The 19,207-nt window shown below is 38.8% G+C and overlaps 1 protein-coding gene across 2 annotated transcripts in view; it reads left to right on the top strand.

Annotated features, from left to right (window-relative positions):
* sash1a (SAM and SH3 domain containing 1a) overlaps nt 1-19,207 on the top strand; it is a 263,857-nt gene that overhangs the window by 53,471 nt on the left and 191,179 nt on the right. Inside the window, exon 2 of one of the 2 annotated variants that reach the window (XM_059355730.1) lies at nt 15,297-15,356. The exons of the other annotated variant lie outside the window; for it this stretch is intronic. Coding sequence (XP_059211713.1) covers nt 15,321-15,356 — 36 coding nt within the window. The 5' untranslated portion in view covers nt 15,297-15,320. The remainder of the gene's footprint in view (nt 1-15,296; nt 15,357-19,207) is intronic. 2 annotated transcript variants of the gene reach the window in all.

The raw sequence follows: 19,207 nt of genomic DNA, 5'->3' as shown, positions 1-19,207 counted from the left end.
AGGTGGTGAAATTAAATGCTTCATTTAGGTTTCCATGAGTCCCATTGATAGAAGGCCAGAGCACGTCTCGTGCTTCTACACATAACCAACCATGTGGAGTCTAATAAAAGAAAAGGCATTCTTTTTGAATATATTCACGTTGTAAATGGGGAGTAATGAGGTGGGAAACAAAGGCTGTGGATGGTTAAACCGGGTGTCGAGAGAGTTGGGTATCAGTACCGGGGAACAGGATGGAGCTGAAGGCAGGATATCAGTGACTCTGATAGTTGATGGATAGATGAAGAAAGTGTGTAGGGAGGCGTGGAGGGAGAGCGGAGGGGCTCTATCTGCCTGCTGCCTCTCCCCATAGGAACAGCTGTCTCTCAGTCTGCAGCAGATGTAGATTCACAGAGGGGGGAGAGATGGTCTGACAACTCCCTTGGTCGTTTCCTCTTCTCTTCTTTATCTGCTGAATAAAGTATACATCTATGTCACTTAGCTTTAGTTTCCTGTTGAGACATGAGAGATACTTATTTACTCTTTTATGCTATCATCCAAACTATTTAAGTGCCTCCCTACCAGCTGTAATTTCTGCACTATACACTCCAGTGATCCATTCTCCACCACCCACAATAACTCAGCCAGTCACTATGTTTGCTGTCTAAACTGAAATCTCCTGTAATGAACCTTTTTAAATTTGATCAGTCCAAGCCCTGTCTACTGGTTTCAATTATTTTGTTGCTATTTGTTTACCTCTAATGGATAATAGATTGAAGGCTGGTAAGAGATCGCCTGCCTGCCTGATTTGTTTTTATTAAATACTGCATGTGGAGGGGACTGAATGCAATCAGTTGTTTGTCTCATAGACTATACTCCTCTTTAAGTTGTGTTGTGACTGGTAATGTAGAAATGCCCTGTAATAACCTAATAAACTTTAAAATGGAATGAAAATGCTGGCTATAGGTAATTCAGTAATTGCTGATGGGTATAATCACCTTGAATGAAAAACCTTTTATCATGTCTTTTAAATTCATCTTTAATATAAATCAGTTAATTAGCATTCATTATAACTATTATATCATCCAAAATGGGGCACTTGAAGTATTGCTAATCAGTAGTTTTTGTTAGAGTGAATTTTACAAGAATGAACATAGATGTTATTTTATTACTGAGGTATGTGTTACATTAAGAGGTTTACAATTAAGGTTATATTTTATTTAAGGGAACTTTGAACAAATTTAAAATCTATTTAAGCATTTGCATTAAATGTTAACATCACCAATTTATACAATACTAGTACTAGACTAAAATGCAAATACAACTCATAGGGGCGACACATGCAACGACATGTCTTTGATTGGAGTAGGTTATTGGAAAGCTTAGAATTCAGCTTTCGAGTGCTAACTACACTGATTTTCTGACTGGCTTTTCAGAAAATAAAACCCAAATTAGCATCCCTAAAAGCTAACCTAAGTTATGAATTGGACACAGATATATGGAAATTTACCAGGCAGGGATGGTCTAATAAAAGAGGCTGGAGAGGAAAGTTTCATTATTGGAAATGTAGCATCCCACAGTTTTAAGTGTTTTACCCACATTAGGGGCTAAATGTCAGGTTGTCTCGACCTTTGCTTCTTCAGTTTTTACCATTATTTTCAAAGGTTCCCATCGTTATGGAGCTAAAGTAATAAATCAATGGAAATAATATTTTATTAGGTGCCATCAAAAATGAATATGATCAATAAGATAATGAAATTTAACATCCATACTACATTATGTCTCCTTGTCTTTAGTGGTTGATTGATAACATTTAACATGACAAACCCTTTAGGCAGATCCGTCTTCTTATCCACACATTATAATGCTCCAGATTTCCAAAGAAACTGTATCACATATATCAGACTGAACTAGATCTGTATGAATTTTATGCACAACAAATCAAGACTTTTCTATTTTCTATCCCATTTCCCTCAGCATAAGTGTGATTTAGCTTCAGTGAAACCTTATGTAATGTAAAACACTGCCATTCCTCATACTTTGAAACTACTTTAGGGGAAATTTAACAGAAATATCGGGTACATTAGGCTTCAAGTAGAGGGATGAAATGCTAAGCTGTACTTTGCTGACATTCTCATGAACTGATTATCATCTCTCCCTGCATTCTGTGATCCAGGACCTTTTGTACAAGAGTGTCAAATCCCATGTTTCACTGCTGATGTACTAACCTAGTTTCGGTTTCAACTGCAGTACGTTCTCTTCACTTTCTGGCCCCATTCGGGGTTCATTTAAAGGATAGTGTGTGTATTTCTGTGTACGTGTGATTGTGTGTCATGCAAGTGCGCGTGCTTGTGTGATTGCATGTGTGTTTTCTTCCATTGTAGCAAATTATCTTCTTCATTAATTTCGACACACGAGGAAATTAGCCTGTTCTCTGCTTGGGGCTACGTCTAAATTAGAGCGATTGGGGTAATCCAGAGATCCGAGGGCTTGGGAGACTAAGCCTATTCTCGGCTTGAATAGTCAAATATAAAAAAAGAAGGCATTTCTAAGTGATTTATCTTATACGAGGTTATCAGACAGCCTGGGCAGCCACAGTGTGATGTTTCTGCTGTCGCTTTTCTTTTCACTATCTCTGTATGGCTGTGTCGTATTGATTAGTGTGAGAGCCAGGTTGAAAGGTTTGTTCGTGTCCTCAGCTTTGCTCCATCATTCCTCTCCCCATCTCTTTTTCATTTTCCCATCTGTCATCCTTTCCCTTGTTCGGCTCGGCTGTGTTTGTCTATTGTGTGGGATGTGGGGAAGGCAGGCTGACTCTCCAGAGAGCCGGCGGCCGATTCCAAACACAAGACATTTGACTTAGGTGTCAGAGGATGTGCGCTCAGATACTTGACTGCTGAACTGCCCACCCAGAGGCCTGTCTGAGCCACAGTCAGCCCCGACACAATAGAGCATGGGAAAGGAGGAGGAGAGAGAGGAAGAAGAGGAGGGAGGTTAACAGCTGAGACAACCATGTACTGTGCAGCATATTGCCCTATGGGAGGTCTGTTGAGTGAAAGCTCTCTGTGCTTCAGTGGTTTGCAGTACAGCTTGGTATTGTGCTGAACACAAGCACTATGTTGCATGTGGATTAAATTCCCCTTTTATTTTATTTAGGTACTTCTTGTGCAGCTTTTCTGGCTTCAGGAAGACCTCAGTGATTTCTTTTATTAAATCACGGGAAGTAATGCATTCTAATCCCACCTCACTTCAATCTTTACAGCTTTAAGGTCAGCTACAGTGCAGATTTTGCTGCAGTTTGTCCCAGTTACAAAAACAGATCTGTTTCCTGGGGTGTTTCATCACTTCCTTCAGTTATGCCAGATTATAATTGTTTTGACAGAGCAGCTCACACTTTTCACGGTACTTTAGCTTTAGAGCTGTTGGGGAAGAACCATAGACTGAAATAGAAGTAATCACTGTGTTGTCAGCCATTGGTTTGTGGACGACCCTTTTGAAGCCTCATGTTGAGCATTTTAGCCATCGTCAACTTGGTTTTTTGGAACCAGGTCATATGCTAAATGGATATGGCAGCTGGGAGAACGCCATATTATCAGCTAGCGCTAGCTAAGGCCTTGAGGGAGTTCCAGCGGTCCCCCAAAAAATGGGGAATCTTTTTTTATTCCATTTAATTCACTATTGACTAAGATTGACTTGACTGAACCCAGGTCTGCCTTTCTCCATGATTATCTCCTGAACTATAACTAACAATTATAGTATTCTGGTCTTAATCCTATCTAACAACCACAGCCTTTTCAGGATGAGGTCTGTGGAGCTACATGTTTTCAGATCAGGTCTGTGATCTAATATGCATCAATGTTGGGGTCCTTAACATGAAAGGAGACTGAAAACCACTCCCTTAGAGTGTCATTTACTTTAAATGGGACCATGACTTACAAAATAAACCATTCTGTATTCTGAAGACTTGAAACTAGTGATTGAAGCCATTCGGAAAATGATAAAAGCCAGAAGCCACTTCTGCATTTGCTTTTCACTTTTCAGACCGGGGGAAAAAACATTACTCAAACATAGTCATAAGGACTTTTAGTGCTGTAGTGAGCTGTTGCATTCCCCAGCCTGATCACATTCCAGTGACTTATGACTAGTTCTTGGTTATGACAAGGAACCGTCACAACCTTTTTAGTTCAAGGTTAATTCATCATATTGTGTGTCACTAATGCAGGTAGAATTTTCCAAATTCAGTCCAGAAGCACCCTTGTCAGATGTCATGACTGTCAACTTTCAAATGAGCAAAAATGTCTCAAAACAAGATCCTTAAGCGGTGCAGCAGATGAGATTTAAAACAGACAGAGCTCTTTCTACATGAGACATGGTTGATTTGCTTTAATGGTCAAATTACATGGACATCAACCAGGAGAGGCTCATTGAGATGGCGTGTGGCCAGCTAGCCCAGCATGAAGCCAATCTTCCCACCCTGACTGACTTATCTCTGCAGAGTTAATCAATAATTAACTATAAGACATGCTGTGATGAGGATAGTAATGCCCCTTTAGTAAGATAACACCTTGCACTATCACTCTATTTACCTTCTCTGTTGGTGGAATGTGCACGACCCCAACTGAGTTTTCTTTTTTTGTCTCTTTGTTTTCCTGGAACATCATGGATGTTCAAACTGCTCCCTTTCAGGAACAGAAATCAGCTTCATTCTGTGCTTGGTTGCTGTGAGCCATCGATCTTATCTTAGTGGGGTTCTTTGAAATGTTCTCATAAGCCCGAGACATTTTCTCAACCTGTAGGAGAGCATGTAATTCCTCGAGTAAAGCCAAAGCATGAAAATTACCAGAACTGGAGTTTTTTTTTTTCTGTTTTCTTTTACATAATAATCATGTGTCAACGGTCACAGCTGTCAACCCAGTGTGAGCCTGTGCATTTTCTTCTCAATATGGACCTTCTTCAATAATTCAGGTTACCTTTGGAATCAAAATAATCCCTAGTTTTAGAATTGCTCAAACTGTAGTTCAGTTGACCTTCTGCATTGATTTCACATTATAGACTGTACATAAATATGGACAGCTCCCCAAAAGTGAAGCCAAAACATCTTAATTTTGCCTTGGTTGCTGGCTGCAGCACAGGCCTCATGTACTCAAAACCAAACATTTTTCCCCTAAGAATAAGTCATTCAAGGCTGTTCTAATTAGGCTGCTGTATATTCAAAGGTATTTCTTCTGATAAGGTTGACTTTAATTAGTTATTTATTCTATGAAAAAGTGGATGTTAATATGTGGATGTGAAGGCGGGACCCTGATTCTGTGGCTCCACCGCTCCATCACTATGGCACAGACACTGTCTCCAAAAATATGTCAACAGTGCAAGATGGCAGCACCTGTATCTGGGTTATGCTCGGTCCATCTTTATATACAGTTCACATACACACAACATAAAGGGAAAACTTGTGCTATGTATATGTATGGTCTTGTGCTTCTGTTTTTAAATTCAGATCACATGTATCACTCATGATCTGATACCGCAGGCCTCCTGGAGGAGATCACATGAACAGAAATAGATTCTCTTGATATAGCTGCACTGTTGCTTCCATAACTTCCTCTGAAGTTTTAACCAGTCATAACTAATAGATTGTATTCCTGTTGCCAATTCAGTGTGTGTTTCAGCTTCCTGGGCCATTCTGAACACGGAGTAGTATGCCAGCTGCAGACAGCAGCAGACAGCTAAGATGAAAAGATTGTACCTAGCTGTCATCATCTATCAATAACAAATAGATGCCTCTGAACCATCATTCTTTGTAGTGCTAAGGCAAACTGGTGTGCAAAGAAGATGTGGAACAACAGTTGATGAAACAAATCAGCTTATCTCTCCATAACTGTGATGTATTTCCCACCGGAGATTCCTTTTTCTTCTCTTTGTGTCATTCCCTGCTTCTCTCCTGTCTCGTTCCATATCCACAACTGAATCTAGGTTACATCACAAGACTGTAGCAAGCATATTTTTACTCTGTGTCTTCACTTTCTCTCCTTTTACTTTGGTTCAAATTTGGATATAAGCTATTATCACAAGTACAACAGTATGTTTGCTTTCTTGAATGAATTCTCTTTAGCTCTTTCAACCTAGTTTGTGTTCCGATGTTAAACACAGTGGGCATTTCGCAGCCGTCCCTTGTTGCCTCTAAAACGCTTTAAATTAAAAACTATATCTTTGTCACTGACAAGACGTTACAGAGCAAAAAGCCAAACTCAGCATAAAAAAGTGGTCTAAACAGATGAATTATTAATGGAGCTCATAAGACATTCCGCCTGTGCCGAACTACTTCTTTCCAAAAGAAGCCGCTGTGGGACCTGAATGGGAATGCAAAGATGTAAAGAAACATGGAGCTGCTCCCTCAAGCTGTCAGTTGTTCAGCTATGCCTTTTGAGTCTAAACTTTGTAATGGAAATAAAGAAAAGAGGCATGTTGTTGCACACCTTTAGAGCAGAGCTTCTTTTAGTTTACCCACACTGTGTTGTGTTGCATGTTTCCTCGCGTTTAATATTTATGATGTAACACATTTCATTTAAAGGAAACAGGGTTGGCACAAAAACTACCAGGAAAGCCTTGAGTCCAATTTTTGCATTCATGGTGTGTACTTTTGTTCTTTTGTTCTACCTCGTCTTTACCACAAGAGAATTCCCGAGCTGCTCATTAGAAATGGCCTCTCTTTCCCACTGGTGTTCCAGCGCTCCTAACCCACGGCTGCCGCGTTGCTCAAGCAGAGCTACCTTCAGCTAACCATCCCACTGGGGACAGTGAGGTCCACTCACAGCAGTTCCAGTCACACCAAAGGCAGCAGGCACATGAAATAATGAGAGAGCTCAACAATGTTTTGGCTAAATCAATCGAGGAATCAATATCTCACAGGTGTATTGTGTGACCTTTGAGGTACCACAGGTGAACGTATCGCAGAGCAAATATACCTGGATGATTTTCTCACATATATTTGCTATATGCTTTGCTATATATTTGTTTAAAATGGGCCAGTACATGTACTTCTACATTTCACCCCTTGGAATATTGTGATTTTTTCTTCCACATGCTGCCGGTACTCCTTTCTGCATCTGTGGGCGATTGGCCCAGTTAGCAGTGGCATTTCACTGCAGCTTCATAATTTCATAAAATGTCCACTGTTTTAGAGCTGTGGTCACAGTGTATGGTTTGCACTGACAGACTTCATGGTGCATTCAGGTGCACCTTGGAAATACAGGAAAACACATATTTATAAGTAATAAAATGTGCCAGAGAGCTTTATTGCATTGAAGTCCAATATATTTTTATATTCTTTATCACTTCATTTAGACTTGATATAGTCAGCTTCACAATTGTAAAACATCTTTACATTACCAGCACATCCTCATACCTAATTGATATAATAGCTTGTTTGCTTTAATGTGTTGTAAAATGAAACAAAACTTTGGTCAGATTTAGGAAAAGATCATGTAAGTGAACACATTAATTGTGTTTGTTATGTCACTTAAGTTACGAACACAGGCTAACTCAAGTAAAGTTAACTTACGTAGGTTAAAATAAGTCAACGTTGACTTTTGGTTTTTCACAGGACACCAACAGCGTTATGCGTTTGTTTGACCTGTCCATCCGTCCTCAAATTTCCACCTTTGCGGACTTTATTGTCTTTATACTATGTCACCTGACTTCTTCCCTTGCTCCCGTCATGAATACTACGACCATTAGAGGCTGTTGCTTTAAAAAACATAAATATGTGTCCTAATAATCTGCTTGAGGAGATAACCTAAACAGTGTTCTTTGGGGGGGAGGATGGACTGAACAATAAACATATTTACACCATTTATAAGCAGGACAGACTGAATTTATGTCTATTTACATCACAATACAAATGTTTGCAAAGAACTGACAGTTAGTCTGCTCTTAGAAAGTTATACCTACATAATTCATAGAGGATGTGGTGGAGTTTTTTTACACAAGATATTAAATGAATACATTTGTGCTGATTGCATTTTCACTCATCTGCAGGTATCACTTTGTAGGAGGATATAATTAAAAACATCCAGTGTGACGCAGCGTAAGCTCTAGATAAGATGAATAAATCCCAACACATTTAAGCTGTGGTTTAGCTTTCTTCTTCCTCTCCCCCCATACATAAGCTGGATGCAAAATATTCATTTTTATTTCACAGTAAAAGCTTTGCTGCCAACTATAGGCCACATTTATTTTCATAAATTATTGCCCATATGGCAGTGTGAGTTCATGATCTTCTCTTGTGCTTGCATCTCTGTGTCCACTTGTGCTGTATGTGTGTGTGTGTGTGTGTGTGTGTGTGTGTGTGTGTGTGTATATATTGTATCCCTGCTTCTACATCTCAAAGATGAAAGAAACATACTCCCTCGCTGCTTCCCAAAACTACATCAAAACCTTTCATCTCGCTGAAATTACGATGCACCCATGGAGTATAAGTATGTTATTTTTAACGTGTTTTTGGAGCTAGCCTGTGATCAGAATGATTTGGATTCAAATGAGTTTGGCTACGATAACACACAAGTCTTTTACAGTCTTTTCAATCAGTGCAGCTGCAAGTTGAAGTGTGCACTCAAAATAGCTCAAATAATAGGACACTATTCATTCCATGTGTCGGACTGATTCTTGAGCAGATCTTAAAGATAAACAAGTTTAATGTAGTAATTTAGGAGCTCCAAAACTGTCAGGCTGAGGAACAAGAGATGACAAAGAAATGTATTGAATACTTAATCTTCAAATTTTAGCCCATTGTCAATGTTTTCTTCTCCCTGTTCCACCCTGCAGTTTAAAGGTGCTGCCATTGTATCTGATGAGCAGCACAAATGGCAATTACAGCGAATGCCAGCAGTATCATTTGCATGTAAATTGCCTTTTTTATTTATCCAATGTCAGTTTTTAACTTAACCCCAACCCTGAATTTCATGTTTGGTTTGTTGCCTATAAGCCCATCCCTCTGTGGGACCAACTGATATGCTACTTTTTTTTTAAAAACACTGGCTTGCATTAGTAAAACAGCATTGTATTTCAACAGGGTATAAATTGGGGTCATACAGTGGGGATTATGAGTTTGAAGGGCAACTTTTTCTATATTCTTTTTTAATTATCATTTTCTCCATTTATTTACAAAGTGAGGCAATATGCACCTCATGTTCATGACTTTTAATCTGAAGCTAAGTGGGACAAATGGACAAAGTCAGGTATCTGGCCTGTACGACACTGACTGTGTTTTGACAGATGGTTGTCTACAAAAAGACTGGTCATATACTAGAGATACAGTACTATTTCAAGAACGTATGCAATTTACCACATGAGAAAAAAGCAAGGGATCATAGGAGGAAATCAGGAAGTGAAAGTGAAATGGTTCTCATTTCTTTTGCTCTTTCATACTGTAATCTTCTGTTTTATTGCCTGATGCTTTTCATTATGTGTAAGCAATAAAAACAAACTGAATGAGACAGTTAATATGTAACAAAATGGCCTCATGTTGCTCTATGAGTCCCGAGTGATAAGGAGAAGGACAACTCCTGAGGAATCAGTCGCACTGTCTCCTAAGTAAATACTGTGTTTTACAGAGTGTGAAATATCACAGCAGTCTGGGTGGGTGTGTGGAGGTTGCACTTAATTGTTATTTTAGTCTGAGCCATATTCAGTTTTTCTGTAATGTGGCGTGTCGTGTATTATAGCGTTGTTGGTTATTAGAATTAATTTACCTGTTAGTCTCACGGTTGCTGTTTTTATTGTTACATTATTGCTTTTCTGATGATTGCATTTAGCATAGAATAATACAAGCTGAAAGACAATAAAGTGAATAGTAACTAATCATTTGTGCTGAAGCAGGATCCTAAGAACCAAAACCACCAGCTGATAGGAATTAAATCTGGAACAAGCCTTCAGTAAACATGGAGACATTATAAAACTGAAATGTTAACAGGTTTCCTTTGCCTGGATAGTTTTAGTATTCCTGGAATGCCAATGCGCGTATTTGCAGTTAGCATTAAGCACATTCCTCTAAACCGGTAGAATACATCCATTTTCTTTCTTTAATCTGCCCTCGAGAGACAAGGATTTTCTCCTGTGTGAGTCTGCATATCTTAACCACCTCCACATAAAGCCAGTTATTTGCTGTAAATAGACGGCCCTCCACAGGGAACGGTTTATGGCATGCTGTACTTTACAGCCTGCTTGTAGTCGCCTCTTCAATCTATCCATGTTCTGACAAAATGTTTTCTTATCCTTTCTTGACTTTTCACAATATTGCATTAAAATTAATTATTCAGTAGAAACTGGTAGCTACTGTAAGATTATATCCCAACATCATTCCACATTTGAAGTATTGATTTTTATCATGTTTACCCAACTCAAAATGTTCGAGGGAAATGGCAATTTACACTGAAAAGCAAAAATAACTGGCACAATCGTACAAAAATGAATTTTAAAAAATGAAAAAATATATGAATCTAATTTGTTGGGACATCAATTAGGAATTTTGTAATTACTACAATAATAGATTATCTTGTAAGAGTGATGATTAGAAGCATAATACATAATATGTCGTAATATTATTACCAGCCTCAGCAATGTGTCCTGGTATTGTTTTTCAGTAAAAGATAAATGATTAGTAAATGATGTATGCATCAGTTACAAATCTGTGACATCTATATAAATCAGCACAATTTTTTTTTTTTTTGAAGAATAGTTCATTTACACAAGCTGTCTTTTACATGGTGATCATTTCATTAGTTGCTGCAAGGACTTTGAACTGCTGGGTATATGTTTGGAAACACAATCTGTGCACCTCACAGAGTTAGACTGCATTCACATCAAATGAGGTGCAGCAGTAAAAAGGCCAGTCCTCCCATGTTACACGACAGTGTAACAGTGTAATAGTCATTAAGAATTTGGTCAATCACATGGAATTTTTTATCAATCTGTGTATTTTTTATTTTATCTATGACTGCGTATTTGTATCACTGAACTGAAACATAGCCGAGAATTAAGTTGGATAAAGCTACAGTTGCAAACTGAAAGTTGCAATAAAAATGATAAAACACACAGAAACACAAGTAGTGTATTATTAATTTGAGCAAAAATACCTTACTGTATCAAACCTTACTAGCATGAATTACTAGGTTTAACACAAAACAAACTTATGCAAGATTACTACGAAAACTAACCTCATGCCTCTCCGGGGGCTAAAACATTAAATTCCTTGACGTTTACAGTTTAATCTCATTTGAGTTAGTTTTATGATGACAGGAAGTCTCTTCTTCCTTCCAAAACAGGCTTTTGCATAGTACTGCAGTGTCAACCACACCGAACACGACACAACTGAATACAGTGTCACGTCACGTTTTACTCAATCTGACCTTTGGCATCAGTTTGGAACCTTGTTATCTAAAGTAAATGTGGTAATCTGATGGTGCAGACCGACAAAAAAGTATAGAACTGTGGCACACTCCCACACTCCCCTGTGATAATCACTGCAACACCTGATTCGATGTAAATACAGAGTAAGTCCCAATTTAACATGGATGATACACTGCAGCACTGAAGAATCCCTTAACTAGAAATACTAAAATAACCACTGCAAAGACAGTTTATGTTACGGCCAACAAATAAACCAAGACAGAGACACAGAGCTTTGTGCAGGACATGAACCACCCACTTTGAGTTTTGTAAGTGACCTGTTTATCTCTGAACAGCATTTGCAAAGTGCCGACTTTTCATGACTCACATTTTATTCCGCTCTGCCCACATCCACACTGGATTGACCGTTAAAATATTTCACACTCTCAGCTGTAATTGTACCAAAAGATCACAGCTGCCCATCGGTGCATTTACAAGCCACCAACGCTTATGCTCAACATGCTGCACTCACACACCCTAAAGTTTAAACAGCCCGTTACAAAACACAGCCAGCCATTTCACACAAACACAGCTGCAGGAGCAAAAGAGGCAATCCCAGCAGGTAGACGGCTTAGACATGAAACAGGCTTTGGGGATGTGCAGTGCTCTAGGCAATGTTACAGGGTCTGGAATGGGACCAATACAGACCTTTTTTAATGCAATGGGAGAATCACAACAATGCAGAGAGGCAGAGGAGTATGAAATTGTTTGAGTGAAAATATTTCCTAATACTCCTGACAAGAAATGAGTTTTCTTATCTGACATGTGGAATGTGTTGCCCTCAGCAAGCGACCTTGTTTATGTTTAAGATGTTCAGTGTATTGTATGGACTTAAAGTAAATTAATTTGGAGCCCTTTGACTTTGTGTCCTTCTTCGATCGTAGAAAATGTGCCTACAGTTGAAGATTTTAACTCGAAGATCTCTTGTAATATTAACAACCTTGCCTTTGCACAAAAGGTTCACAAAATAGTTAGTGTTTGACTGTTCCCACGAAGAATATCTGCACAGCAATCAGAACACAAACTCAAGACTCTTATATAAATGCATGTGACAACCCTGCAGCAAAGCATTTGTTCATGCATTTAAATAGGAGTATTATTATAATGATGGATACGTTCTACTTATAGATTCTGCTAGTCTGCCAGTCTGTTAACTCTTCCGCATGCCACTGAACATTAGTCTGTAATTGGTTTGAGGGTGTCGAGGGCCCCGTAGAGAAAATGAGCTCAAACATTTGACCTCTCGCTGTTCGCTCTCTGTTGTAGTTCCACCATCAATCTCATGCTCATGCAGGCACTTTTACAGATAAACCATTACAGATGTCAAGATGTGGAAATTTCACATTATGGTATGTTTCGGGATGTCAGTATTTAAACAAACCTTTAAATTAAATTGCTCTTATGCAGAAGAAGGAGACACGCTTTGGAAGAGCTGTGCTGTTTCTCAGGGTTCTGGATAAGAAATCAGATTCATGAGCTTGTGTATTGTAGGAAACCTTTTTATGGTTTTTCCACTAAATAAAATGCAAATATTTCATGTGACACGATTATACAGCACAGATGATGCCAATTCATTCACACAATTTTTCAGCTCGTATGGGAAATAAGTGGATAAATTGGTGGTTATACCAATGTTAGCATTGTCTGCATAACATACCCCAGATTGATCCAAACCCCATTCACAAAACAAGCATTTTAAAAGTTGTTTACTTGTCATCTTGCTGACCTGACAAAGCATAAGGCATGACTTTTTACAAATCTGCCACATAGTGTAGTTTCTTTTTTGCAATTAAATGACAGTGAAATCAGTTTATTTTGGGTGTATACCAATATATAGTGGTGGAAGTCATTCAGATGCAGTTCATCCAGAGGTTGGTGAAATTATCCAAACTGTATCTGGGATTACCACAGCAGGTACAGAGCAGCAATAATAGTTATTTCAGCTGAAAGAAATGTTGGTAGACTGGCATGTCTCGCAAAAATAAACATAAACCATCCCTTGGTTAAAAAAATAAATAATGTAATGTAAACATTTGCATGTGTTTGATTGCAAACACGGCATGAGTCTGATTTAAAAACAAACAAACAAACAATGTGTCTTTGTAGACAATAATCTTTCCCAAGTGGATGGATCACAATGAACATCGCAAGCTTTATACCTTCCAAACATTAGCATGTTAGCATAAAGCTCAAAGCAAATATAGCCTTGCAGAACTGCCAGCATGCCTGTACACTCTTAGTGTTAATAACAAATCTTTTAAATGGTTTAATTAAACACAAACCACTAAATTACATTAAGTTACAGACTAACAAAGCATATGAGGAAGCATAACTAGGATTTTCCTGGCAGATGTTTTAGAGTAGACTCTAACATTGTAAATAAATTTCAACTCATGGCAACAACAGTAACATTGATTCAGACATGACAAATAAGGCTCACACTCAACTATAGCTGATACAAACAGACACTGATTGCATTCAAACAAGGCAGACAGTTTCCTCTGTCAGCTCCTCATCCCTCAGTCATACCCTGGTGTTTACTGTTTGTGCTGCTTTTTCACCCACAAGCCTCCTCTGGCCTGCTTTTTTACTAATCAGTTCACTGGAAATGGTATCTTTCTGTAGGCTTGTCTCTTAGTATTCTGTATTTCATATCTCAGTGATGTTCCAGTGATCTGTCAGTGTCTGTTTAGTTTTGCTCTGGTGACCCTCGGGGATTTAATGTTCCCCACCGAGTCTTCTGTGTGGATTCATATGGGGACCAAAAGCTGTTATTGTCAAACCCTACTGTATTGCCATATACCTACAATAGTGTAAGTGTACTGGAGCAAATTACTTTTGTGTCCGAAGAATGTGCTCATCATTTAACTGCTATTTTGCCCAACCAGCCGATTTCTAGTGTGTTCCATTAAATATAGTACCTCGGATTCAGCTTCTGATCTGCCCAAACAAGCTTCTGAAATCCCACAGAGAACATTCTGACTGAGATCAAACAGTGCCTGTCAGACCTCAATGTGCAGTTGGAAGTTAAGATTGTGTGTGTATACATGCATGTATGGGAGTGCACGAGCCTTTCTGAAGTGCATGCTGTAAGGTGAGACGTTCAGGTCCCGGGGGTTCCGTGCAGTACATCAATTGTAGCCGAGCCATTTCTCTGCTTGATTATGTAGCATGTTTGAAGGAGCTTACTTGAGCAGAAAATTGAATATAAAACACTTAAGTCATCAGACTCATACATTATGTTTTGAGATCGGAGGATGGTGGCAACAGGGTGGCTTCTGCAGAGATGAGAAGGAGATTATAGCAAAGGTTCTTTGAAGGATGCTGTTATGGCGTCTTCAACAGACAAAAGCAGTTTTATGACTTCCTTCTGCTAAATCATTCCGCTGTGCGCCCTGAACAATAATGCACCGCTTCCCCCCTGCTGTGCCTCTAATAAATATGCTCACTTTATAAAAGACTTTCCTTACATCTAACCAAAGTCCCTCATGCGCAATCATAACATCTCACATTGCCTCCACGCTGTGAGCTTACATATGCCGTATTTAGCTTTATCTCTAATCCAGCCCTCCTTTCCATGGATTCAGTTTCCTGTAAATTCAATATTTTCTTCTTCCTCTGGAGCTTAAAGCAAACTTTCCTCAGCAGTAGTGCCAGAAGTTTTCCTCAGTAATGTATTCCAAAAGGGCTCATCTACAATTTCAATGAAGCCCTGTGCTGAATTATTGAGAAAATGCACTTTTCAGGCCAACTAATGTACATTCAAATGGATCTCATCAGTCATCAAGTCTTTTATTTGCAGTTTTTACAGATATTGGATGTTGAAATGTTGGAAAGTCATTTGCTGATGATGTCTCTTGTATTGGTCTTTACAGTATTTGATTGGTTGGACCCAAGAAATGGCTCGGAGGCTGTGTCGTCCCCACAGATATGAGGTCAGTATGGGGGATCAATAACCTGTATCAAGTCAATGTGGACAAAATAATAGGAACATATTTTACTCTATTACAGTCGAATGGAACAACAACAACACACATAATGGCTTCAAATACTTCTGATGAACCATTACCTTTTTGAAATGAAATATGATCAGGAACCATTTTTTCCAACTATTCAGACATAACATGAATGCAGCAGAAATGCCTTATCTTGCAATATTAATGAAAGGAAAAACATTTTATGTATCCACCTCATTATTTAGATCCTTTTCGAAATTAAATGGGTCCTTCCTGCCCAATGCTAAACTTCCACCATTTTTTTCTGAAATCAGGCCAGTACATTTTCAGTAATCCTGCCGAAAGGCAAATAGACAAACCAAACTGAAAAAAATAACCTCTTTGACGGATGTATAATATATTTTGGACCTTAGAACTTCATGCTCACAACTTTCCTGGTAATCTCATACAAGTGGTAGTTTTCCTCTGAAATGACCTTGTATATCTTTCTTTTTTTTATTTCTCTTTTAATATGAAGTAAAATGTTCGCAGTGTACCGTAACGGATGAGGTTATCCACCTGAGGCCGAGCTCATAGTCAGACTTCCAATCTGATTGATGTGTCGTGCCCTTGTTGTGAAATCGTTTGAGTTATGATGAAATCCTCATCCGCAGCCATCATTGTCACCAATAATGACCCCTAATGAAAAATGGACCTTTATTCTTTCCATCTGTCTTCTCTGAGGCACTGCAGAGATTAATACAGCCATCGAACCTCGTGTTCGATAACCCATTTACTTTACCTCGTCTTTCACTTTGCTTTTCATATATCATGGACCTGTGGCAGAAAAGCAAGCTTCATATATATATATTCTAAGATGGTAGTAATTTCACTCAATTATTTTAATTATGCACATTTTCAGTTATTATCATCCAACAAATTTGTCCAATTTCCTCTTGTCCTGTACTGTGTTTTTCTACCAATACATCATACCATTACATAAACCCTGAGGACCTGGTGGATGGGTCAAATGCTCAAAGCTCTATTCATTAATATTACATGTTAACAAACCTGGGCTCGCAGCCATCATCCTCCCATCCATTTGAGACTAGATTTATTGCAGTGAGACTCTGTGGCCGCTGTGTCTAATTGCTCTTTTGTCTTCAGTCCTCCTGAGGTACAGACACTGGGAAAGGCTGGACCCGCAGCTTGGTTACAAATTCTCTGCTTTATGCAGCGTGTCTCTGAACACCAAAAGTCTAAGTGGAAACATTGTATGAACTTTACATTTCTCTATTTTATTTAAATTATAACTATTCAAACTTTAACTTTAAGTTTCTTTGTAATTCATTTTTTTTATTAAACAGAAAAGTCATCATTAAGTATCTCTAATATAGTGAGCCTATTAGAGGTGAGTCTGCTCTGCTCTATGTCCGTCAGCTAAGAAATAAAGTAAAAGCCTTTCATTTTGTTCCATCAATCATTAACGGGAAGTTCTGTCGGTTATTTCATTTTTTAAGAAGAAAAAAAAAAAGATCTACAGCTCCACATATCTGCATAATGATTCATTCATTTTCAATCACCTTGTTTTAATTAAGAAGGAAACGAGGTCTGCGGAAAAAAAGAGCTAATCTTTATTAATTGGGCTTTCTGCACCGCTGCTTTGCTGAGGGGATTGTTATAAAACATTCTCTGAAGTCACATGACGGTTCATTTATCATCAGCTGGAAACCTTCCCTTTAGCGCATAGAGCCCCCCCCCCACACACAAATACACACAAGGGACTGTCGTGCTGAAATCAGTTGTCGAGTTGTTTTTTGTTCTAGCTGGGATACGTTTTCGCGTCTCTATCGCCTTGTCTTTTATTGTCTCTCAGGATTTGATTACATGTCTGGTGCAATTCATCTGTCTTAAGCTATGAAACAATCTCTAAGAGATCTCCTGAATGTTCACTTCAGCCGTCAAATCTCGGCTCGCCGCCTGGTTTGCCAGTTAAACCTTACGCCTCTGGGTGCCATTTTGCTCCGGGGTTAGTCGTAGATCATGAGGTGATGTGGCTGCCTCGGATTGCCTTTAGTCAATATCTGCTGTCAGGGATCCTCAAGCCTGTCTCTAGCCAGACACTGACCCCTCTATATTATCCCTGTATCTGTAATTAAAGGGAGGAGAGGAGAGGAGAGGAGAGGAGAGGAGAGGAGAGGAGAGGAGAGGAGAGGAGAGGAGAGGTTCATATTTCATCAGCGAGCAAACTGACAGACACACTTACTAATTTACAGCTTTTTTTATCGCCTTTAAATCAACAGGTGTGTCAGGGGTCTCTGGTGCTTGTTGTATGTTAGTTTTATATGTGTGCGAGAGAGGAGAGGGAGAAAGGGGAAGAGAGAGAGAGAGTGAATATAAATATAGCATCATAAATAATATTTTTGTGCAAATGTAGTGTCAGAAATTAAGAATGGCAAAGGGCAGAAATGTCTCAAGAAATCTCAGAATGCACTAAAACATTCCCCCCAAGATTTCCAAAAATTATAAATTATACTTACCAGTCTCAGCTAATATTTTATTCATTAAGCCATCATGTTATGTTCATTCAATCAATTTAATGTTAATTTCCATCTGTAACCCACACTCAATGTAATGATTTTATATATAAATGATAGCAGTAGTGTGCTTTTTATTTATTCATGTTAGCACAAGGTGGTGATTATTTTACGCATTTAAATCAGGGCTTACTTCACATCAAAAGAGCAACTTTATGCACTTATTATAGGAGGGGAAAGAAGTTGTCCCCCAAATATTTAAAAAATTTCCTACAATGTGCTTTATACCACGTTAATCTTAATTATTCGTAACCATGAACAAGTTTGTTTCAGTGTCTGTGTGAAAATGATGGCCAGGGTTTCAACAAGAGTACTCAATTGCGAAATAAAAATATGCCACACATTTATGCATTATATCACCACTCACAGTTGCATGTCTTGAACTGCCAGTGGCAATGTGTCAAAAAATTTGCATATATACATAATCCACTTATGCTGCTGTGCTTGCCCGGTGCATGGCCGTCCATACTAATTACATGGACTCTGGTTCACCGTGATGGCATATCGGTGCAGCTCACTGGGAATTAAGTGGCAGTTCCTGTGGGCATGTCGATGCCCTCTGAGCCACCAAATCTCCTACAACTACCTGTGCTACTGCTAAGTCAGGGCACAGGTTAGCTGGGTCTTAATAAAGTACTGCCAAAGGCAATAACAGGAGTCATATTGCCTGATAATTCTCTCTTTGGTAAAGCCTGGGTTTCCATGATAACAGCTTACGACTACAAAGCAGCAGCTTGGTTTCTGAGGTTACTTAGTTTGTGGGAATTGCAGGGTTTTGGGTATTTTTCTGTTTAGCTGCTACTTTCTGTTTTTAACACAGTTCAAGACAAAGCAGCTCAGTGCCAACACACCATGTTTGAAGACAGTCTGACCCATTTAAAGAAAATTAATTTATAACCTGGTATGAAAGCAGTTTGCCTAAATGTTTTCAGCTCATTAGCCTGCCATGTGAGTTTTTAATTCTCAGCACAATAAATACAATAAATTTTAACTGCTGGTTTGTACCACGAGTGATTTTAATTAGCAGTGTCTTTATTATAGTGGGTCTCAGCACTTGCCTTGCACAAACTTCATCTCTTTTATGTGCCTCCTGTTTTGTTCCTTGGGAAAGGCTTTCAAGATGTTAATGTATACTGCCGGTTTATAATCAGGTTGTGAGGGGATAAAACAGGATGCCAAAGACTTTCTGTTCTGTGCAGAGTCAATAAGAAAAAAACAAAGATCTGTATCACTGTTCTGCAGATTTTCTTTCTG

Source organism: Centropristis striata, chromosome 18 (assembly GCF_030273125.1).
Source record: "Centropristis striata isolate RG_2023a ecotype Rhode Island chromosome 18, C.striata_1.0, whole genome shotgun sequence".
Taxonomy (NCBI): domain Eukaryota; kingdom Metazoa; phylum Chordata; class Actinopteri; order Perciformes; family Serranidae; genus Centropristis; species Centropristis striata.
This window is presented reverse-complemented; position numbering and strand designations above follow the sequence as displayed.